Source organism: Haplochromis burtoni, unplaced genomic scaffold, assembly GCF_018398535.1.
Source record: "Haplochromis burtoni strain Fernald_Lab_line unplaced genomic scaffold, NCSU_Asbu1 Contig_8, whole genome shotgun sequence".
Taxonomy (NCBI): Eukaryota; Metazoa; Chordata; class Actinopteri; order Cichliformes; family Cichlidae; genus Haplochromis; species Haplochromis burtoni.
The window spans coordinates 5,124,438-5,148,583 of NW_024582369.1; the positions used below are offsets into that span (position 1 = coordinate 5,124,438).

The 24,146-nt window shown below is 39.4% G+C and overlaps 1 protein-coding gene across 1 annotated transcript in view; it reads right to left on the reverse strand.

Annotated features, from left to right (window-relative positions):
* Window positions 1-2,368: 2,368 nt before the first annotated feature.
* Window positions 2,369-24,146, reverse strand: part of nkain2 (sodium/potassium transporting ATPase interacting 2) — a 101,947-nt gene continuing 80,169 nt past the window's right edge. Inside the window, exons 5-7 of the mRNA XM_014337661.2 lie at window positions 18,968-19,028; window positions 10,734-10,815; window positions 2,369-6,285 (exon numbers count right to left, since the gene is read on the reverse strand). Coding sequence (XP_014193147.1) covers window positions 6,276-6,285; window positions 10,734-10,815; window positions 18,968-19,028 — 153 coding nt within the window. The 3' untranslated portion in view covers window positions 2,369-6,275. The remainder of the gene's footprint in view (window positions 6,286-10,733; window positions 10,816-18,967; window positions 19,029-24,146) is intronic.

Consider the following 24,146-nt stretch of genomic DNA (forward strand, 5'->3'; position numbering starts at 1 on the left):
TCTTATAATGCGCAGTTAAAATAATTAAATGAAAAAAATCCATCACATTTCTTTGACATTTCAGCATTAAATTAATATAAAATTACAGCCTTCTTTTATAACTATTGTTTGTAAATCTAAAGAAAATGTTCAGTTTAATAAGTTTTGCTTGTAAAAAAATCTGAGCTATGATCACATTTAGCAAATACAATATTAAAACATTAAAAATCGTGAGCATTTATTGTCTGAACAATTTTCCATTTTGTCCCATCACGACAGAGAATTGGACCATAATTTAATTTGTTTTTTTCCTGCCACATTTCAGCTTTTCATAAATGTTCATAAATGTAAAAAGCCATTAGTCTGTATTTTTACAGTAACTACTGAACAATCCAAACCATTGAAGCATATAATCATCATTCTGGTAATGTAAAAATATTAACAGTCCTTCTGACCAAGGTTTGTGTTTTAATTCATAATAATGTGTTTTTGTAATACAAAAAAATACAGATAATGTCTGCATTTTCTGACTGTACCCCCCCCCCCCCAAGAGTCTAACAGGTCTTTGGGCAATTCATTTCTGGGAAATTTTATTGAAGGAGAACAAAAAACTTCAGATTGCTGTGTATCTGCTGTGGCAATGTCCTTGAGCAAGATACTGAATCTTTGTCAGCTTCGTTTACGAGAAACTGAATACATCACTTTGTACTGCTGTGCAAATCATTATAACAACTCAGAGAAGAAAGAATCGAGCAATAGCACTTGTTGTAGACCACTTACTCTTCGTTGCATCACACTCACAGTTCTCCTCTTTATAAAAATCCAGCTCTGGTTAAATTTCATCAGGAAAAGTGAAGAATGAAAGCAGTTTGAATGGACACATTTTTACTGCAGTAGAACTTTCAAATGAATCTAAGTAGGGTACCTGTAAAATGGGTTGTTAGCTTTGTTACAACTTCTCATTAATGCCACAGGGCTGGGGCCACACACTAATTAGTTTTCTTGTTCTGGTTGTGCCCAATTGGTTTTAATGGAGAATGCCAACAATGTTCAGAGAGGAAAAAAAATCTTTACAAGTGCACGTTTATTACATAAGGCCTCAAACCCAATCAGGAAGGTGCTGTTTTACACAAAACAGGTCAAAAAGTAACTACTGTGCAGGGTATAAAATAGTTCAACTACTTGCATTCTTCAGCATTTCTTCAGCCTTACAATTAACTGGCCTTGCTCACTCCGGGGATGTTTTCCCATATAAGTGGGTAGATGTGTCATTCCTTCCTTTAACATTGATATGTTGAAATGACTGTTGTAGTTTTTTGGAACAGGAACAACAGCTTCCCAGCTTTGACTGCATGTGGGAGTTAAACAGGCATAGTTGTTGATGACAGGGTGCACTGAATATTTCAGAATCTGCTGATCAGCTGCAGTTTTCCTACATAAGCATTGCTGGGGTTTACAGATAACGGTCGGAAAAAGATAAACTATCAAGTAAGCAAAAGGTCTCTGGGTGAAAATGTCTTCTTGATGCCAAAGGTCTTAGGAGAATGGACAGACTGCTATGAGCTCACATGAAGGCAGAAATAACCTAATTATCACTCATTATAATCGGGGTAAGCAGAAGAGCATCTCTGAATGAGCAACACACTGAACCTTGAAGCAGCAGAAGACCAAACTGGGCCAGCTATGAATAGAATACTAATACTACAGTTCAAATTCATACAATAGACAAATGTCATTTGTCTATTAATAAATAATAAATCCACCTTACCTTGTGTTAATAGTTCAGATTGTTGTTGGTGGCGTAATGTTGTGAAGGATATTTTCTAACATACTTAGTGCCAACTGAGCATCATTTAAAGGCCACGGCCTACCCAAGCACTGTTGCTGACCATGTCTGTACCTTTATGACTATAGTGCACCCTTCTTCTCATGGCTGCTTCCAGCAGGATAACACACCATGTCACAAAGTTCAGCTAATCTCAAACTGGTTTCTTGAACATGACGATGTGTACTCCAATGGCCTCCACAGTCACCAGATCTCAATCCAATAGAGCACCTTTGGGATGTGGTGGAACGGGAGGTTGACATCCTGGATGTGCAGCTGATAAATCTGGAGCAACTGTGTGATGCTTGCATGTCAATATGAAGCAAAACTTTCTAGCACCTTGTTGAAGCTGTGCTACAACAAACGAAGGCAGTGCCAAAGGCTAAATTGGGTCCAACCCAGTCCCAGCAAAGTGTGAGCGTATACTTGATAAGAAACCCTGAAGTCCACAGAAATAGCCAAGTCTGTAAATGCTAAACTAATTTCCATGCATAATATAGCTGGGATGAATAATCTGAGCTAATGTCTAAAAGGAATCAAAGAATAGAGGACACAGTACAGACGTTCCTTCTCCACACTCTACTTTAATCCCAGCTGTCTAGTTTATGTACAGTCAGTCACCTGTGGGAAACCCATCATATGAAGAGAAGGCGCTAACATACATACATGGTACATTCTAGTCAGTGGTGAACTTCAACAAATCAACCCAGAGCCACAGAGAAAAGACTGGACGTCTCTGCTCCCACTTTCAGTAAGTGGCACATTTCCGTAACGATGTACTGTGAAAATAGTTGCTAAATATAAGATGATCATGTCTTATTGCATTTTCAAACACTCGTCTAACAGAAGATTATCTGTTTCAACAAACCAATTTCCCTCCAGAATGTATGCTTTTTTAAATTAAAGCGCAAATTTCCACCTAAATCAATTATCTAAGAGAACTCAGCTAACTGGTATCTCATACCACACAGAGTATCTTGGAGCTTTTTTATTGCAGTGTCAAGAGTTTTACACTGGCTTGATTGAATGTTTATTTACACTGATCAACACAATAATGGCTTGGCTCAATTCTTCTACAAATTCTTTTTTCCTTTTATCACACAAAAGCTCTATTGACTGTTCCAAAGTCTAAATGGGCTCAACCAGCTCTCAAGATAAATAACAAACAGTGTAGCTGCTGTCTTCCTTTTTACTTTAAAAATGTATTATTACTGTTGTTATTGCTGTTTTTTCACCTTTAACAAGCTCTTCCTTCAGCTTAAATTGGCACCTCGCTTTAGAGCAGAGCGTGTGTTTTTTTAATTGTCTTTTTGTTAGGTTCGGGGTTCAAGTCTGCATAGTTCACCATGACATAGAAAACAATGCACTGCAGTACACAGTCCCACATGTGGTCTCACACACACACACACACACACACACACACACACACACACACACACACACACACACACACACTTGGGTCACATTATATTTCTGAAATCCTTTCTCGCTTGTTAAATGTACCAAATTAGGACTTTCTAGATCACTGATTACACAGCGTGGTCAAAGACAAATTTATTAACAAATAAAATCCACTTTCAGTTCAAATAAAGTCATTTCATAATGCTGCGACTGACCATCTCTTTCAATTAAGCTTCACAATAATGGAACATTTTCACAGTTTCCCGATTTGAACTGTGCAAAACAAACCAAGCTGTCAGAAAGCCACATGTGCACGTGTTTGGTTGACAGTTCAAATACAAATGAATATTAGTTAATTTAATTATGTGTTGAATTGAAAGTGAATTTTAAGGCCTAACAGACCAGTTAATTAAACAATTACAGCCTATAGTGCAACTAATACTCTCCCTCCGCCTTGTCCTCTCTTTCCCGCTCTGATTTCAAATATACTATACAGTTAGAAGAAGTAAAACATAGTAGTCCCACTTATACACAACATCATACAGTATTAGTCAACTAGAAAAAACAGTAAACACAGCCACATGTGAATAAAAAACGTCTAGAAGGTCAAAGTTACATTTCATAGTTTTACATCGTAGTAGCTATTTTTCTCCCTTTACTCAGCAGACATTTCAGACTGTGTTATTTATAGAAAAAAAACCCACAAAGTTCACATTTAGGACTCTTGGAGGAGCTTTTGAGGAGCATTCGACAAACCAAACAGTTCCCATTTTTAAGTAGCTAGTTAGTCACACGCAGCATGAGATTAAATATGCAACAGTTTGGGAAATACCTCATGCAAACACACAAAATGCTGTTTCTGTCCTCCGGAGCGACCGTCGGCGGAGCCCCACAGGGCAGCGATTTGAAACGCCTGGAGTTTCATTACAAAACTGATATACTGCTGAAGATACTGGCCGAGGGGGTGCTTAAGGTGGATTTTGAGACGATTTTGTTGAGGAAAACAGTCTGACCTTATCCATCCTTCTTTTGTGAGAAGCCAGTGTTTTTCCCACCAGAAAAAAAAAAAAAGACTTTCTCAGTAAAAGAAGAAGGCCTCAAAACATTTGGTCCAGTGATTACAATACAAATGCAACATCAGTCACATTTCCAGGAGGAGTCAGTTGAATAAAAATAAAACATAAAATAAAAAAACCTGCTGGCTATCTGGAATGCCAATATAATTTTAATTTGTGATTTCTTTTATCAGTTTTCTTTCATGGAAACCCTGCAAAGTAAACTTGAGACCTACTATTATTGGTCCCAGTCTGCAGCTCTCTGAAACCAAGGTCTACAGAGGTCTATGTGATGGTACAGTTGGCACTTTAAGCATTAAAAGTGGAGCAATGAAGTGAAAGAGGAGAACTGCTAAATGTCTTTCTCTGTTTTTTTGTCCTCATCAGGCTGCTGGCGAGGGTGTGCAAGGATACGGCAAACCTTGCTTTCCCCATTTGTTCCTTTCAATCTTTTATCATTCACCACAAAGGCGAAACATCAAATAATGCATCAAAGAATATCATTTAAAGGCTTCCCTGTTCTCCAGTGACGGTGACCACCATCTTTCGGGAAGGTTTCCTTCTCTAACATCCAGCTCCCTGAACTGACAGAAAAATGCCAATTCACGACACGACAGGCTGCTCTGACTGTGATTGTCATTTATATAAAGTGTTGCCTGCAGAAGATTTTGGCTGCTTTTGAATTATTATTAAAAAGAGCTGGATATTGCAAAAAAGGGTGATTTGCCATTCTTTCTTTAAAAAAAATAAAAGAGTCTAATTAAGAAATAGAGAATCGATTGTTCGGTGACAGATATGGGGTAGTCTACACAAGGACTGAGACGGATGGGAACCTGTCGCTCTCCTGTGACATTTTCTGTCTTTGTTACCATCTCTGTGTGTGTCTTGGGTGGAAGACGAAATATTTATACAGCAAGAGACACAGCTGTTTTTTTTTCCTTGTATGGTTGAAAACACCCCGACCTTTGGGATGCTGCAGCTAAGAAGTGTGGGTCATCTCTACCTGCTGCGTCAGTCAAGTGTTCAGTCTCTCAATTGTAAACATTAAGATTCACATTAGCAGTAAAAAAAAAAAAAAGTGAAGTGCTAAGATTTGTCCTAAGTTTGTGTGTGTGTGTATTTGTGTACATGCATGCGTTCACATGTACATTACTCAACGCCTGTCTGTGAATGCGTCTGCTTCCTGTACGCATGCACAGATGAGAGGACGGTAAAATCAACGCTGTTGGATAACATTCAACATTTTTTTTGCCAGAGTAAAATGTGTCCTCCTGCCGTCTTGGCCATCACCGTTAGAAAACCAGATCCTGAAATTCACTGAAAATAAATAAATAAATAACTAAAACAAAATAAAAAAAACTTTAGGAAAAAAAGGTGTTTAACATTCCTTAATCGGTAGTCATGTTCGGAGATTCTTCGCTGGACTTTTCCAAGTGTTAATCAGTCAGGCACAAAGAGCAAAAAGTTCCAGAGAAGGTTAAACAGGCTCTGTTGTGTGCACGGGGATGGTTTTTAAACTCTTTGGTGAGGCGCAAGAGCTGTTAGATACCAACACACTTAACCAGCGCTCCTGAAACATGTTTTTTATTTCTCTTTTGACAGCAGAAAATTGAACGAGTTCTCATTGGAAGCTCGCAGGAACACGTGACCGTCGAGCGTGGCCTCTTTGCATCCCTTCGGTTTCCCTCGTAAAGCAGACGCCCAGCAGCACAAGGGAGAAGCAAGTCACTGGCTACTGACCGGGTCTGAGGAAGGAATCAAAAACGTCCTGCAGTTACCATGCTGAGCCACATGAGGCCAATGTTTCATCAGGAACTCCACTGAAAGACAGGCTAGTGGGAAGCCATCTGACCAAGTGTTTGGGGAGATTTGTGAGCTGAATCGCAGAGAGTCATCTGTTCCCTGTCTACTTGTCTGTGTCTCTGTTGTTTATTAAAAGACAGTTGGGAGTAATAAAAACAGGATTTTAAGCAGGAATCGTTGGTAAGGCAGCACTCTTGGAGTCGCTTCTGGGCTTATTTTGACCTGTGGGGGAAAAAAAAGAGAAGATGAAGAAAACCCAAAACAATGCCAATGATTTTATTTCTATTCTAACTGGTAAGTAGTTATTTTTAAGGTGCGATAAGACATGAAAACATAAAGTGTATGTGACACGGTCAAATCTTCCGTAAAAATGAGAACACTGAAGGTTAAGAGGTTTATGCTGAAATGCTAAGCAGTACATTGTGTTCAGTACGCTCCCTGACTTAGTCATTTACTCATGATAATGTTGCTGGATGAGAACATCATGAGCACTTGTCCCATGTGTTTTGTGAAAGATAACACTCGAGAGAGAGCCTGACACTCTCAAGGGGACACTGGCTCTGTGATACCCCACACCCCCTTTTTGTTGCCAAAACAATCATCTGACATTAATGCAATCATATTACATCATCTTTAATTCAGTGATGTCTAACTGTAAGAGTAAGACTAAGATTTGGTAGCCGTGTAACCTGTACTTTGAAAAAGTCTTGAGCCATCTGTTCTTGTCTTTTTTTTTAGAGCGCTCTTGAGCAACAGCTCTCCAGATTTTTCTGAAAAAAGTTTTTCTTTGGGCAGTGGCTGCTTTTTCACTATTTCGTATCAGCCCATTTCTTTTACCTGACCATTTTCAGAGAAGTGTTTTTCTTCTGTTAGGCCCTTTAACACTGACCCTTGAAACATTCAAGTACAAAAAAACCTCCCCTCACTCAAGTGATAAACCAGTGGTGTATCTACACATAACAGACAACTTAGCTAAGAAACCATTTTAAAATGCATCTTGAGGCACTTTGTTACCAAAACACATTATTTGTTCCCATTTCTTCAGTTTCTAGTCTTTAGCTGAAAACTTATCATATTTTAGCACACTGTGCAGTGTTTTCAATCCATCCATCTTCTTCCACTTTTAGGGCGTTACAGGTTACACTCTTTACAGGTCGCCAATCTATTGCAGGGCTAACACAGAGAGACAGACATCCATTCACACTGACATGTGTACCCTGTCAATTTAGAATGACCAATGAATCTAACCCTCTGCATGTGGGGCTATGAGAGGAAGCTGGTGTGCTAGGACCAACTCGTGGGGAACATGCAAACTCCACACAGAACAGCCCTAGACAGCTGACGAATTCAAACTCGGGATCTTGCTGCTGTGCAGTGACGATACATGATGGTGAACCACGCCTTCAAGAGTTATTCCTGAAGACTAATTTAAAAAAAAAATACAAGAAAGATTGCCTGAGCGAAATCAGGCAATGTTTAAAAATAAGGTTATACCAAGGTTGCTAGAATTGTACAAACTCATGTATGTTTGCACACAATTCAGTAAATCACTCCAAGTTTTCCCTATTTTTCTAGCAAAACATAAAGAAATGGTGGATGGCTCAAGACTTGTAATTTCTCATTCTAAGGATAACAGATATTACAAAGCGTCGGATGTAGTGGTTTATAGTATGCCACCAGTGGACTCTAGAGCATTAGAGATGTGTTCTCTGGAGTCTCGACTCACACTTCTCTGTCTGGCAATCCCATGATGAGTCTGGGTTTGGCAGTTGCCAGGACAACAGTGCTTGTCTGACTGCATTGTGGCAAGTGTAAAATTGAATGGAGCGGTGATAATGGTGTTTGTTGTTCATGAGTCAGGTTCGGCCCCTTAGTTCCAGTGAAAGAAACTCTTAATGCTTCAGCATCCCAAGACTCTTGGACAATTTCATTCTCCCAACTTTGTGGGAGCCGTTTGGGGACAACCCCTTCCTGTTCCAACATAGTTGCTCACAAGTGCAAAGCAAGGTCCATAAAGACATGGATGAGCCAGTTTGGAGTGGAAGAACTTGACTGGCCTGCACAGAGTCCTGACCTCAACCCAAATACTTTTGGCAATACAGTGCACTGTACTCACAGCAGTCACTGCTGGTCTTATGCTACCTACCAGCAACCACGTAAAAATTGAATCCCCTCTTTCTAACAGAACGTGTTTTAAATATTACAAGTGAATGCTGTCAAAATAAAGCACTTTGAAATCAGATGATTCTTGGCGATACAGCCTATCATTCAAAACTATGCCACAATGCAATCGAGGTCAGCTGCGTTAGGAATGGGAACCAAGAACTGGTTCTTGTAAACAACTGGTTCCCAATTGTTAGTCTGCTTGCCTCGATTCCACTTATTGGTTCCACTTGTACTCGTTCTACAGTCGGCTGATTTCAGTTTGCGTGTCAGAGGAGCAAATTAGCGTCAAAGTCTGCAGCGTGGATATGGACACTACTTTTATTTCTATTACAGAAACGTATGAGAGCACGATAAAAAGAGCCGGAGCAAATGAAGTGCAAACTGCATCGAGAACAGAAAGAAGATGCATTACACTGCTAACACAGCTTTGCCTCTTTGCAAGCACCTGTGCAGAGAACATGCTAACATTAAGCTAGCCAAGAACCCAGAATGATGTTAAAGCTGATAAGTGAATACTAACCCCAGCTCAGCTGTCAGACCCTGAACTTCAACACGTAGCAACCTGATGAGCAGTCAGACTTCTCAAAATGTCTTTGTGCTGGTTTTCATCTTTGCTTAGCGCTGTCAGTTTTGTGTTCATAACCAAATACTAAGAGAAAGATCGCATGTGTGTTCTCATTAGGACAGGGGTTTGTGTTGATGTATGGGGCTGTAGCCTAAAGAGACTTTGAGACAATGTGTTTCAGGTCATTTTACAGAGTAAAAAGCAATGTAACAAATTATTTTCTTCTAGGAGTTATTAAGTATCGTACTGCAATACCTCCAGCATGCACAAACATTTGACCACATAGCACTGCAATCAATTTGCATGAATGTAATGTCTTTGATATGCTGCTTAGCAATGGCAGAGCCAATGAGAACCCACTGAAAATCAATAAGAGAATGGATAAGGAATCAAATAGATAAGTGTTATTGATAATGGAATCAGAATTGCTCAATTCTTATCAATTTCCACCCCTAATTAGCGTGAGACAAAAAGATGAGGACTAAATAAAATGTGTAATAAATTCACTCCAAGAGTTTCAGCTCTGTATATTTTTTTCTATCATAAAACCACAAAAGTCATTTTTTTCTTTGTAAAAAGAAAGACATTTCTACAGAAGGCTGGAGGGGTGACTGTTGTGCGTGTGTGTGTGTAGGTGTGTGTTTGTGTGTTTTTCCTTTGGGATGGTACAGCTGATGGTTTTTTATTGGTCCCTCTGGCCAGAGCCAATAAACACCAAACTGAAGGGACAACAGCTGGAGAACAATGATAGCATATTGATGATGTTTGTGTCAGTATGTGTGCATATACTGTAAAGTACGTTTGTGTGTCCATATGTGTACAAGCACAACTACTGTCTGGATGTTTCTGCGTATAAGTCTGTGTGTACTCATGCTTCAGCTCTCGTGTGTATGTTTATGTGTGTTTGTGTTTCCAGCAATTATCTTGGGTGGGGAGGTGTGTGTGTGTGTGTGTGTGTGGAGGGTTTTTTGATGATTTATGACCCGTGTTATGGCTTCCACAGGGGAGATATAAAACTACAGAATGGTCCTTTATTGCCTTTCTTCTTTGTTTAGTCCTATGTTTCATCCATCACTCTGTGTTTCTCTTTTTAGCCACTCCTCTCTCTTTTTCTTTCTCTTCATCTACTAGCCTCTCACCCATCTCTCTCTCTCTCTCTCTAATTTGCTCTGGCTCTTTTCTAATAAAAACTGTTATTGATAACCTGCCCGCTGCACATCAGTGGAATCACCATTACTTTTCCTCACTGTTTGTTACACTGGTGGACCTCTTTCCTGCGTTCGCTCGGCGCCTTCCCCACAACAAACCGAGACAGTGAGATTGATGCACGGTTGTCTGAGCCTGGACTCGTCTTGTGATCTCCTATTGGCTTCGCCGCCTAAGAGCAGCCGAGGATTTTGATGAAACTGCAATCCACAGTTTGAGTCTAGGGAAATTACCATATAAACTAGGATCTATCCTGCAAATACGCAAAAGAAAAACCTTGCAACAACAACAAAGGCCACTCCATGAGACAAAAATAATACTCTGGTAGGTGCTCGTTCCAGTCAGAGTGGAAAAGATGGTTAAGAGCTAATTATCAAAAACAGTGTAGTGGTTTTCACTACATGGCTCACCTTTATTTGTGAGGGGAGTGATAAAAGCACCACAGTGGTGATAACTGATGAGACCTTGAGCTGGTAAATGATAAGCCCTTATGCTGATAGAGCAAGAACGTGCCTATATCCACCTCTGCAGAATGCATGATATCAAACTCAGATGAAAATGAGCCCCTAAACAGACTGTTGGAGTTGAATTTTAGAGGGTGAGAGCTTTTCGGGGTTTAAAAAAGTGAGGAATGACCATGGCACTGATGTTGTTGGTACAACATATGATAAAATTAACCTCAAAGCATTTTAGCCAGGCATCTGCAAAAGAGACAGAGTGTCCCCATACTTACATGTACATGGGTTGTAGTTGAAGGTGGGAGGTCTTCTGAGGCCCCTGGTAGCCATACGAGTCAAACCCTCCTATAAAATCAACTGCACAAAAAAACAAAAGCAATTAGAGAAAGCGTATGTCACCGTGGTTATCAAGTGGGAACATCCCACAACAGATGATTCATGCCTTTAAACCTACTCCACCTACAGAGGTCTCAGCAGTACATTTTGAACCAGAACCACCATCTCTGTTGCTTCTATTCCTGCTAATCAGGATTGTAAGCATGAAACGGCTTCAAGTAAAAATTCTGCAATGCAAATTTCCTATCTATTTTTAGGTGCAAGACTAAGACTTATGCAGCGATATATATTTATGCCTTGAGAATACGCTTAACTCCTAAATTATCTAGGATAGCTCCACAGATTCCTGAGCTGAGGAGCTGCCAGCAGGTGGTTGCTTTCCTCACACAGAGGCAAAAAGCCTGGACTTTTGAAGCGAGGGAGCCATGATATTTCTTTTACTTTGATGTTGCAGAGCTCATAAAATGATACTTCCCTGCCTTGATCAGCAGCATACATTCCTATTTATTCTGTGAGATTTCATAACTTCAAGTACAATGCAGAGTTTTGGCTGTCACTGCATAGACCAAACGTAGCTGTGAATTTACCTTAAACCTGCAGAAAACAAGTCTAAATAACATCTTACAGCAAGTACCACATACAGTCAGGCATCTTTATTCCCAAAACAAGCCCTCATTATGGCAGATAGCTTTTATATGTCTATTACTAAGATAATAACATACATACATTGCATGTATGTATTGCATCGTGCATTAGATGAGAAGATTGATGTAAATCTTTATGCAACCCAATAAGCTTAGCTCTACAATTATCAGATAGATAATCAACATGTTAACTCTTGTTTAGTTAATCTATATTAAAAAAAAATGTAAAAAAAAAAAGAAAAAAAAAGGCAGTTTTTTTAGCAACTTAGATTATTTGATTATGTACAGTTAGCCATCCTTTGATCACTAAAATATTATATTTTTAAAATCAAATGAAAAAGAGATAATGTGTTACTAAAATTGTAGATGTAGATGATTTTGTTTGAGAAAAATTTCTCCTGTTTCAAAGATTTTGCTATGCTAACTCGCAGCTAGCTTTAGCCTCAACAGCTAAGCACTTGTTTAGTACTGAAATAATAAATATAATTTCTGTATTAAGTCGCACCTGTATTGCATGGAAGCCTGTAACTCAAAATTTCAAGAAAATCTATCAGTAACTTGAAATTGTGACTTTTTTTTCAGTGGGTTAAGGCCCTACCAGGACCTCCCCTTGTGTGGGTGTGGTGTTCTCTCTCAGCCTCCTCCTCCTTTGCTCCACCCCTTTGTCTTTCTCACTCTTCTCTCTCCCCAGGACACAGCTGGTGTTCATTGGCCTAGTTTACCACCTGGGCCCAGTCAGCAATCACCTCTCTGAGATTATATAGGCTGGGGAAGAACTGTGTGATGGTGGTGATTTTTCTGGTGTTTCTTCATTGTGTTCTAGATGTCGAAAGAGGTCCTACTGTGTGATTGTCCTGCCTGTGGCGTGGAGTTGTGGGAGCAGTGGGGAGAGTAGCTGCTTCATGTGAGTAGTGTGGACTTGTGGGCCTCAACAGCAGCAGAAGCAGCAGTAGTGGAACTTGCTGCTGCTAGTGATAGGGTGGGCTTGTGGGCCCCCGGAAGTGCCTGTTTGGTTGTTGTGTCCTTTGTTCTTGCGAGCTTTTTCTTTTTCTAGTGTTATTGGTAAAACGGCTTTGCCGTCTCTGTCAGTTCAAATTATTTGTAATAAAACTATATTATATACTGAACACCTCTGTCTGGTTTCCTTTTCATTCCATTCTGGACCCATTTGTTACGGGTCCCCACACTCACAACCCAAGACCTCTTCGTGGGGATGTAACACAGTGGTGGAAACAAAGTGTTGGATGGTTTTTAAGCTAGCGAATAATTTTCGATCAGCTTAACTAACTTCAGTAACCCTTCAAAACTTAGCTTTACATCTTTATTTTGCTTGTGACCGGCTGGATGTGAGAAGAAAGACAAGAGGCAAAAAGATGTTAACTAGCCAGCTAACTTGGTGCTATCGTCTTGGCTCTATGAATCCTGATTTTCATGCCTCGAGATTTATTGCAATATCAGCTGCAAAAGACAATGATCATTATTGGACTTGAAAGAATTTAGACTGCTGCTTTAATGGTCAATGGCAACTCTGTTTGCTTTTGGAAGTTGAGGAACATTTCAATACGGAAATGGATAATGATGCTGGACTTAACAACCAGACTGTAATTGCTTTTATTAAAAAATAAAAAAGTTGAAATATGCCTGTGCACATAACTAAATCTTCACGTTAAATTAAAAATAATCATTTAATATAGATCTTGCAACACTGAGACATTTAAAATTTTACTTTAAAGACAACCATACTCTACATTATCAGTAAAGAATATGAAAATCTAAAACTGATTATTATTAAAAGCTATTTAGTATTTTAGGAATTTGGCATGACATACTTTTCTTGATTGTTTATTTCACTTAAAATCTTAATCTTTAGTCTTAATTAGTTGTAAAACAAGTTGTCCTTTATTTTTTCACATTGCTTGCATGAGAAATTTGAATATCAGCCTAACACACAACAGAAAAGCAGATGGAACAGTTTCTGGTGGTCATTCAGCTGATTGTGACTGTTCAGAAAGACAAGACAGAGCCTCTGTTGGTGCATGGAGCTTTCCTTATTGTGTGGATCCTTTTGTGGAGGAATGGCCTGGTGTAAACCGTAAGGGTTTCCTGCTGATTCATGCTGCAGTCAAATAGCCTCAGCAGAGTTTCTGCCATGCTCGACCCTTTGAACACTAGAGAAAATGGAGCCTCTGAGCTTGTCAGCGTGCTGCCTGTCAAGCTGTAGCTACCCAATTTAAAAATTCAGATTTGTTATTCATAAGGCTCAAGACTGTCCAGTAAGAGTGTAAGCACATAAGCAACTCTCTCAAAAAATGTTGCAAAACTTTATATTTCTTTACATTTATTACTGGTCAAACATTTCTATGATGACTGTTAAATAAAAAGTTGCTGTTGCTATGTTAAAGTGTTCATTCACAACTGCGTGTCGTTTGTGTGTACGAATGCGTTTGATAAAAATCTGTCTGGCACATTTGAGTAGCTCTGAGACAGATAACACTTACTATCTTGATTAATACACATGCGCACACACACACACCTACACATATGCTCAGGCAAGCACAGAATAATTATCAAGGTAATGAGCTTTCTCAGCAACTCAAATTATTATTGGTCCTAAGTGAGTTTTCACTTCTTCACCCAAGGCCCATTTCCACCAAGCTCACTTATTGTTTATTCACCCAGGATGGATCATTGTGTACCACTTTCCACAGCCAAAATTTGGGACTCACTGCTTAGCATCACTATCATTGTTTTTTATATATTAAATCTGATGGATTTATCAATGCTTTATCTGGAGTTCAAGCCTTTTCCAGTTTAAAGTCAGATAATTATTGTTTCACCACAATGTACCTCCAAGGACTTGTGATTGACTAAAAAAAGACACAGAGCTTGAATTACAATATCCTGAAAGGTTTTTATGGTTTTCAAAACATGTTGCCTATCCCTACTTTAACAGAGGGCTGAGACTTTAATTTGAATCCTGATTCTTTCTGATAGCATTTTCCCCTTGAGAAGTATTAAAATCTTCCATGCAGTTTATTATCTCTCATCTGTGTGCAGTTTGAAGGTTTTCCTCATGTCTGCAGGAATTTCCTCCGTGCCCTTGTTTGCTCCCACAGTCCAAAGACATGCAATTTCGATAGACTGAAAGCTCTAAATTGCCTGTTGGTGTGAACGTGAGTGCGAATGCATTTGTCAACATACATTAACAATTTCATAGACTAGCAACCTGGCCAGACTCTACCTTGTGCCTCCTTCTCAGTGTACACTATAATATGCTCCAGCTCCCATCACTTTTAATATCATAATTGATTTAGAAAATGGATGAATGTATGGGTCAGCTGTTAATATGTGGAGGTGAAATTTGCCCAGATTTGTTAAAGTCCCTCACAACATGGTTTCAAATTATAGCTTTTCTATCTACTGTGAAATGTTCATGAATAAATAAGTAACGAAAAGGGCCCCACTACACTCATCATGTGTTGATTGATGAGTTTTTTTCATTATGCTGTTAATGTCAACAGAGCCATTAAAGGAGAGGAAATATGGCACTCAACGAATCCTGTCTAGAAATATATAAAGGACTATTCTGTTACCCAAAGACTTCGTGTCTTTTCTACCAAAAGGCCAATCAACAGCTAAATAATATAAAAAAATTCAACGATACAATCACCATGCAGTTCAGAATCATTTATGATGGTTCATGACCGTTTCAACAGTTTGGTAGAAGATATTATTCCTTACTATATAAAGTTATAGAGATATATCTTTCTTAGGTTACTGTGACATTATTTAGAATGGTCTCCATTCCTTAGTACTGATGTGGTGAGAGACTCAACTGTAAATGAAATTATAATGATGTTCAGGTAGTACATGTGTAATCAGCAGGGGAACAGAAGCTCAGAAAAAAACGTATTTTGGGGCAAAGACACCAAACTTTTTAAGAACTTTTAATAAAAAAATAAATTTCTCTTTTGATTCTATCCATGCAGTTTTTATGTCTCATGTTTATCTATTTAGGGACTTTGTCTTGTTAACATGAAATAATTGTCCAAAAAAGTCCTGCCACTTGTCAGCCTTCTTGCTAATGCCTCTAGACAGTTATTCTGAACATCCTGTTTAGATAAATGGGAAGAGATCCTGCATGTATACAATGTATAGATCATTGGCGTTCTGCAAGGGCAAGCAAGGCAAGCAGGGCTTGGCCTGTGAAATCTCAAAGAGGTATCAATTAAAGTGAAAGCAATCTCTCTTTTTGTATCTCAAACAGCGTTTTGTCTTGAACTTTCCACCATCCTATAAATTACTGCCATTTTGTAGATGTTGCAGGCTATTAGGAGGCTTGCCTCCAACCATTATTGGCTAATGCCATGTAGACAGAGTACATAAGCCTGCCACAACATAGCAGAAACTACTGTGAAAATGACTCTCAGGTTTCCTGGTTTGACTGTTGCTCTTTTGAGGTAAGGGTGGGATAATTACCATCCTTGCCACTACAGAATTTTCTCAGATTTCTATTCAAGAGTCTCTCGGTGACATCTTTCTCTTAGTCTCTGTTAGTGCATGAAAATACTGTGAACTCTGACATCTTTTAGCTGAGCCCTATCAGCTCAAACCAATGAAAAGTAAGAACAGGCACTAAAATGTGAAAAAATAAAGCTGTTGCACTTTGACAGAAACATGTGCTCAGACAGGACTACATGACTCATGGATGAGTAAATGTTATTTAAACTTTTTCCAGGGACTGGATTTGTTACCTTAAAAACTAAGAATGTTTGTTTTTGGCAACATTTCACGCCACTAAGCACAGTGATGGCAACACATTTCTCTCATCAAAGTCTGCTGCTTAGTTCTGTCAAACTCTCTCTCGGGGTGCAGCATCAGGAGGAATGTGCAGTATCGAAAGCCAACGGCCAAAATGCAGTTAACAAAAGGGCAAATACTAAATGTTGCACATCAATTATTTAGACATGGAGATGAAGGCAAAGTGGCATTTTAGGTTTACTGTCATCACTGAGCTTATTAAAATGCAGTATTACAAAAACCTCCTCTCAAAAACAACCCCTGAAACTCAATTATTTTCCTTTAAAGTCTCATAAATGTAACATTACATTACTCTCAGCTCTTCTTAAATTTTTACACTATGATGATTTCACTTTTCGCTGTGACCTCGTTTAACATAGAGGTCGTCCTGTCCCAGTACTGACCCACACTTTTATAACAGACGGGATAAATTTGCCGCCTTCAATCTCGACTCCCAATCTGTTCAGGGCAGGAAGGAAAGCAGAAAAATGTGTCTAGTCTCGAGGCTTCAAACTATTTCCACTGATCTAGTCTGCATTTATTACCTATCAATATTTATGCGTTAACAAGCAGCCTCCATGGTTCACTGTTGAATAAGACATGCCATGGTATTGATCTTTGGGAAAAACGGCTGCGTCTACTTTAACGGAATAACTTAACTGATGGCCTCAGGTAAATGGGCTCATTCAAGTAAATGCACAAGGATGCACACTGCATTTTAAAAGCAACAAAAACTGAATTAACATGTTGATGTGCCACATTTTCATCTTCTGCGCCACATGCAAAGGCAACTATTTAGACTCACATCTTACATAAAACGCTTACTATATAGTAGTCAGTGTCACCTCTGGAAAACCAGCCCAATTCCAAATCAGCATGGTTGTATTAATGAATTGATGTATCGATAAAAGCCTCAATAAAGACAAATACTTTGTGAATTGACTGATGAACATCTTTTAGTTCCCTTTCTCTTCACACATTTTTCCCTCCATGACTGTTGCTTGGTGATGGTGGTTGAAAGTGGGAAGCATGAGGGAGAGACCTGCAGTATGATTGAAAAGCAACTTTGATCTAGCAGAAATGTGCTCAGCTATCTTCATCCTCCACACGTTCTCTCACGTCTCTTTCTCTGCATGTTGCTGTAAAATGAATGAGCCCAGCTGTTAAGTCTGTGGGCTACAAGTTTCACTGTGAATTTGTGTCGGTAAAGTAGTGGTAACGACCCTCAACGAGACAATGGCTCCATTCAAACCTTCTGCTTTTTTTTATTAAGAGAATAAACAAGATGGACAGGAGGAGTGAAGTGAGAGGGCGACAGATTGAATTTATTTTAGAAGCCTGACCCTTCAAAGCAACTTTACCCAGTATATTAGAAATCAACCACTCACTGAACCTTGCCAAACAGAGTTTAGTCAGAGCTTAGCAACCGTAACCAGGAACAGCCGGTTTGTCAACCTTTGGATTTCTACACACGCTAAAAGCAGCCAGAGAAACAATTAAAATCCTCAGTTTAAATGGCTACAGTTTTTTAAAAAATCTTTTCAAACGAACAAACAAAAAAATTCAGAACAGATTAAACCATTCGACAGAACAAAAAAACTGCAATTTTTTCTCATTGTGTCAACGTCATTGGTTGTGGACCCAGAGTTTTGAGTATCTGTTGACATTCAATTCTTTGATAATTTATTTGTATATATATATATTTTTTTGATTGTCATGCTCCTTTGTATTTGTAGCCTAAAGTACTTTGTTTCAGATCCCATGTATTTACATTTGTTTTCTGGCTTGAGGTTATTCTGTATACTTGTTATTTTTCTAGCCCTTTTCCTTATATACTTCTGTGTCAAGTGTGTCTTAGGGTTTAGTCTCTGTGTATAATCACTTTCTTTTTTCATTTTGATACTCTCCTGACTTCTGTTTCTCAATTCTAGGTTAGTCTACTTCCTGTCTCATTATCTTTGAATAGTTTCACCTGTTTCTTGTTCCCCAGCTGTTTCCACTCAACTCCGTAACCTTCAGTGTGTTCCTGTGGCATTTCCCTGTCTTTCAATTAAACCTCGTCATGTCATTCTGTTTCCATACCTGCCTGTTTCACTGTGTTTTTCTCTGTGCTGCCTGTATTTTATTGTTTTGTATCGTGGACTTTGTTTTACTTCTGTTTTGTGAAGATTTATGAATTTTACAAACAGTAAACTAAAAATACCTCAGGAGTTGGAATGTGGCTCAGTGCTCAAACCTGAGGATGTGTGCTTTGTGACAAATGGTACGACTGGTGTTTATAAACTCTGAGTGAGACAGCTCACCTGTCTGAAGCAGAGAATTAAATCTGATGGTAGAATCTCACTAATCCTGTCTCCATGTTAGAGATAATTAATAGTTTGAAATATTTAATAAAGTCACAGCTGCTGTGCAACTCGTGTAAATACTTGCAACTCCCTCTACTCATATGGATCCCGCAGATGCGATTCTGCAGGTATTTAATGAATGTTGATAAGATTGATATTTCAGAAGTCGCATATTTTTATGTGAATCAATTATAACTTTTGTTTGTGGATCTCAATGTAACTCCCCATATGTAATCATTTATTCCTCGCACACACTTAAAAGAGATGAAAGTACTCATTTAAATAGAGGATTATGTAAGTTTCAAAAAATAAAAACATAATTTTGCTTTCAAGGTATTTTTCGTGTATGACCATGTGACTGCAGGTGTGTGACTGTGTACTTACAGCTATCCTCCTCTTCAGAAATAAGCTTGACCACGTAACAGGCGTAGATAAACCCCACCAACTAGAGACAAAGACAAAGGAAAAAAGACAAAAAACAGAGGAACATTACTCTTTTGTGCAACACAGAGAGAAAGCGGAAAACATGTGAGGGTGAACAAATAGTTGGAACAGACAGAGAAAACAGGTGTTGGTGGAAGTGGAGCGGAACAGCACTGTGGTATTTTGCTCCAAAATAGAGCGCTGTGTGTGTGTGTGTGCAAAAACATATTTTCAATGACAACCACAAGGTTATCCCAAATTTTCATGGTTTTAGAGCTCCACAGACACTGTTTTAATGCACAATTTGTTAACAGAAAACACCAATGTGTCACAACTGTTGCTCTACAATGTCATGCTGTGGGTAAACATGTGCCGTCTATTGCCTCGGTCACAAGCAATAACTCTAGCTTACAAAGTCAAGGCAGATAATGCTACATTTGTGATTATCATCAGAATGAAAACCTTACACCACCGCTGTGGGGCAGGGCTTTGTAAGCGTACAACCAGAGGTGAACCTCACAGTCTTCCATCTCATCATGTCATGTCCGTTTGAAGCCATTCACATACCTGGAAATAATGAGGGCCAAACAATCAAAAAAGGATGCTGCAGCTCTGTGCTGTGATTGTTACAGGGAGAAGCTTACATTAAACATGTGTGTATCTGTGTGGGTTATGTTTAGACTGTGGTACAGCAATCCACACCAGCAAAACACCTTTTGCTATCTGATCTGCTTTCCCATTGGCTGTCTGTTTCCTAGGAGACCGATAGGAGGTGGCCGATTGGAGCAAAGATGCAGGAAGGTGCAGTCGATGTAAGGTCGGGATTTTAGTGACCTTATTACCCCGCGATGACAGAGGAGGAGAAGAGGATGGAGGGAAGAGATAAAACGTGGGATGGGAGGAAAAATAGGTATACACGTGTGTTTGTATGAGGCATTAATTTAAGCTATTACCCTGAATAAAGAGGACTTATTGCTGAAATATGGCTTTAAGTGTTGGGAAAATGACATTGACCTGGTTGGTATTCTATTGACTACATGGACGGATGCCAACACACACACACACACACAACCACAACACTTCTACACACAACACACACGCTACACCACACTACACACACACAAGCGCATAAACACTCAGCTAGCTGCAAATGTGAGGAGCTACATTTGAGATTCAGTGTATATCTCAAGGTCCTGACCTCATTTACTCTAAATAATGTTCAGCTCCCAAAGCTCCCCTCCGTTTCTCACACTCTGACTATTCCTTCCAGCTTCTCTTCCTTTTTCTCTCGCCATTATACATCCCATTTCCTTCCACCTTGTACTCGCTCTCTCCTCTGCCTCACACAAGGAAACGAGTCAGGAATACAGTGTTTCGCTGCACGGTAGATGAATTTACTTAAAGCTAAGCCACATACAGGAGGAGGAAACTGCTGCCGGTATCAGCGGGGGGATCAAGACTGATGAGAAAACAAATGTGCTTTGTGCAGCAGATATGCCATGAGAAATATCCACTGGTCAAAGATGCTGATAAGTTTACGTCCTACAACATCGCAGCTGTCGGTACTACTGACAGCATCATTTCAAAGATTAGGATGACTTCGACCTCAGGCTGCGTCTCCTGTCTGCCGCCAATCCAGCTTGAAATGATTTTTATATTAGTATTCACTTGAAGCAGACTTTTTGCATTGCAAAGTCAAAATGTTGCTTAAAAGACTATGAAGAGTTTAGGGAGTTTTCCACCAATGATCGGGAGCTTGTTCTGTCTTCTTCTGCAGGCTCATTGGCTCTGAAAATGACTTTTGGGTGCAGTTGTGTTAGCGCGACTGAACAGGGAGCAGAGAGCCATGCCCGCCCCGCGATAGGGAACATTCTGATCAGCTGTGACGGAGTACGTTTCTCTGCACATCAATATCCTGTTAATATTCGTGAAACTCAAGTATTCCGTTTTTGGTGTTTGCTGCATATAAACATAATATCCTGTTTACAAGAAGTCTGATTATATCTTGTCCTGAAGTCAAGAAATCCAAATAAGATAGCTGGGGTTCACCAATATTAGCTATGGGGCTGTAAGCATGTGTGTTCCTTATCTTGTTTATTGCTGGAGTTCTGGGTGTGTCTATGTTTGATCCCTGCAGTTATATTTGGACTTTCCTGCTCATGAACCCTGGAAAATAGCATATTTGTTATTTTAGGTTTTGCAGGGCCAAACACTTCCAAACCACATTTTTAGTTTTGACTAAGATTTTGATTAAAAAGTGCCAATAGCAACCAACTAGAAACACATTGTCAGTGTAAGATACAACTCACAGACAATTACAAAACAGGTGTGTGTATAAATAAAAACTGAATGGCATGATTTGCAACTCTCATAAACACCTATGTTATTCACAAATAGAAATAGAAATCACATCAAATGTTTGAGCTGTGAAAATGTACCATTTTAAGGAAAAAAAGAGGTCATTTTAAACATGTCTCCAAAACATTGGGACAGGGCCATGTTTAGCAGTTTGTAGCATCACCTCTTTTTGACAGTCTGTAACCATCTGGGAACTGATAAGAGTAGTTGCTGGGCTTAGTGGATCGCAGGCCGACCAGTTCAGCACCCGCGATCCACTAAGAACATTATTCTGAAAGTGTTCAACAATTGAAAGACACAATTTTTTTGCAGATTGGTAAAACCTTGCCCATCTTTATTTCTCAGAAACTAGGCCTCTCTAAAATCAACTTTTTTTTAAATCGGGGATTGTAAAAAGAAAGAAATACGGTGTTTTAGCTTCTCCACAGTACATGCTTTCTGCCTTTTAGTGAGCTATACCCCCAGGTTTCTCAGACAAACTCTGGCTCCTTTTTTTCATTTTGTCTGTGGATTTAGGTTTCCTAGTTACTGAGCGATGTTCAGTGTGACGAGTGGAAATGGAAAAAGCACCACTTCAGCATCAACTCAGACAGGATCCCTGCCCCTGATCAGCCTGACAAGCAATAACTTGTACAGCTTCACCATTTCGCCGCACAGCACCGTGCACCTCACTCAGAGCAGAAGCCCTTTATTCTTATTAGGTTTTATGAGCACAAGGGCGCATGCAATCCCAGGAGGCAGGAGTTTATCCCATTTCTTAAACATACCGTTTATCGAAATGCCTGTTGCCATGGTAAACACTGCAAATGTAGTTAGTGATGCAACAGTAAGTCCGTAAAACCTAGTTGCATTATTCCACGGTAGAGAAAAGTAATGGTATGGGTGATAAATTGTGAGATATGCATGTTCTTCCCGCTTCGATGTAGTTGACTGCAACATTTCTCCCCTTCAGAGCTTGAACAGAGTGTCCTGAACAAATGTTTGCAATGATAACGATGGCAAAGTGGCCTTCCTGCACTGCAGTTACACCTCCTAGTTTCGCAGAGTCTGTGAGTGGCTGATACACATGCACGTGCATGCTTTCAATCTCAACTCTTCTTCTTGGTGTATTTGTTTTACGGCTCCCATTTGGCATTTATAACAGATTAGTCCATGTTAACAATGATTCAATTAATTTATTAAATGAAGTAAGAATGAAATGGGGTATTGCGATGGTAAATGCCATTATCTGGCAAGGCCTGGACTCAGCTACCCACAGGTGTGATTGTTAAGTGTGCAGTTGTCAATACTACTAATCTGCAAATAAACCCAAAGTACAAAATAATAGGATGTAAGATTTACTAATGATATTTAATAAAGACGTGCAGTGAGCTCCACATGTATTTGTAGATTCCCGTTCATGAGTTCCTCTTTTATGGAAAGAAGAGAAAGAAAAGTCATACAACATGAATATCAAGGCTTGCAGTTGGCAATTTCCAGCTAATTGCACCATTATTTGATACAGAAAAAAAAATCATGTCTTACCTAATTTTCTATTGACATCATCCTGGTAGTGGTTATAAGTACAAGTGCATAATAACAGTTTAAGGGCAGCTCGTAGCTCAAATGTTTAGAGCCATATCTGCATATCTCTGTTCCTTTTAAATGGCTAAATTGTTTGCAGTGAAGCCGCTTTTCTACGTATAAATCCTGAAATTTGAGATGTCAGAAATTAGCCAGAGAAGGAGTCAAAACACCCCTGATGGAGGATTTTGTCCACCATTCTATTCATGCTGTTCATAAGCAAAAACCTAAGCAAACACTTAGCTGTGTCTGTCAGATTATAAGTAGCAAGCTGTGCAAGTGTTATTAGTTGGTCTGTCTGCTTTACAATCTGCTAATTGGAGAAACTCCTGCTAGATTTTGGTTGTTATCACTTGAATAAACTAGCTCCATCTGTGATCATAGATGGTAGTGGATCACCCAAAGAACTTTCCACTTCCATCTGCACTTTTTCCGGGCTCTTGCTTAATAAATCTTGCACTAAGAGTCTACAGCTATATGAGAGGTTCTGTGAGCTGGGGTGAGAAATGATATGGAAAACCACAAATATCAACCTCTAGTGGCGCCAAAGGAAAAGTAAATGTCAGTGGCGGTGCATTGTCAGGATATCTGAACTTTTACCAGGTCTTTGTTTTTCTTTCAACAGGCCAAAATCCTCAGGAACATTGCCACATTGCTAAAATCACTTTCATTGCCAGCCCTGCGACAGACTGGCGACCTGTCCAGGGTGTACCCCGCCTTTCGCCCTATTGCCGCTGTGTGCTACGCAGGCAAAGAAATCCCATTAGACAAAAGGAAGATAAGTGAATCATCATACTTTTCTACAATCATGATGCTCCAAATGTTCCCTTAGCAGTGATTCTGATAACACCTGGAAGTTTTGAACGGAGCGCAGGGAGAAATTAGTTGAATGTCAAGCAGCTGGTGTTCGGTAAGGATGGAAACTCTACGTTCTGCATGGCCTGAGAGCAATAATTCACTGATACCATCACGGGATGAGACCTGTTAGAAAAGCAAGGACAGATGCCATGGACGTGCATGCATAAGTCAGTCTCCCAGTGACGCAGTCAGTTCTACACCAGAAATGAAGAGGAGTTAACATTTTGAATGAAGCACAGTGCTTTTTAAGTAGATCTTAAACCAGCTGAGTAGATCCGCAGGTTAATACATGACCACCACCACCAATTACCCCTCCCATTCACTGTTGCTTTATTCTCATAACATTCACAGTGTTCATTCT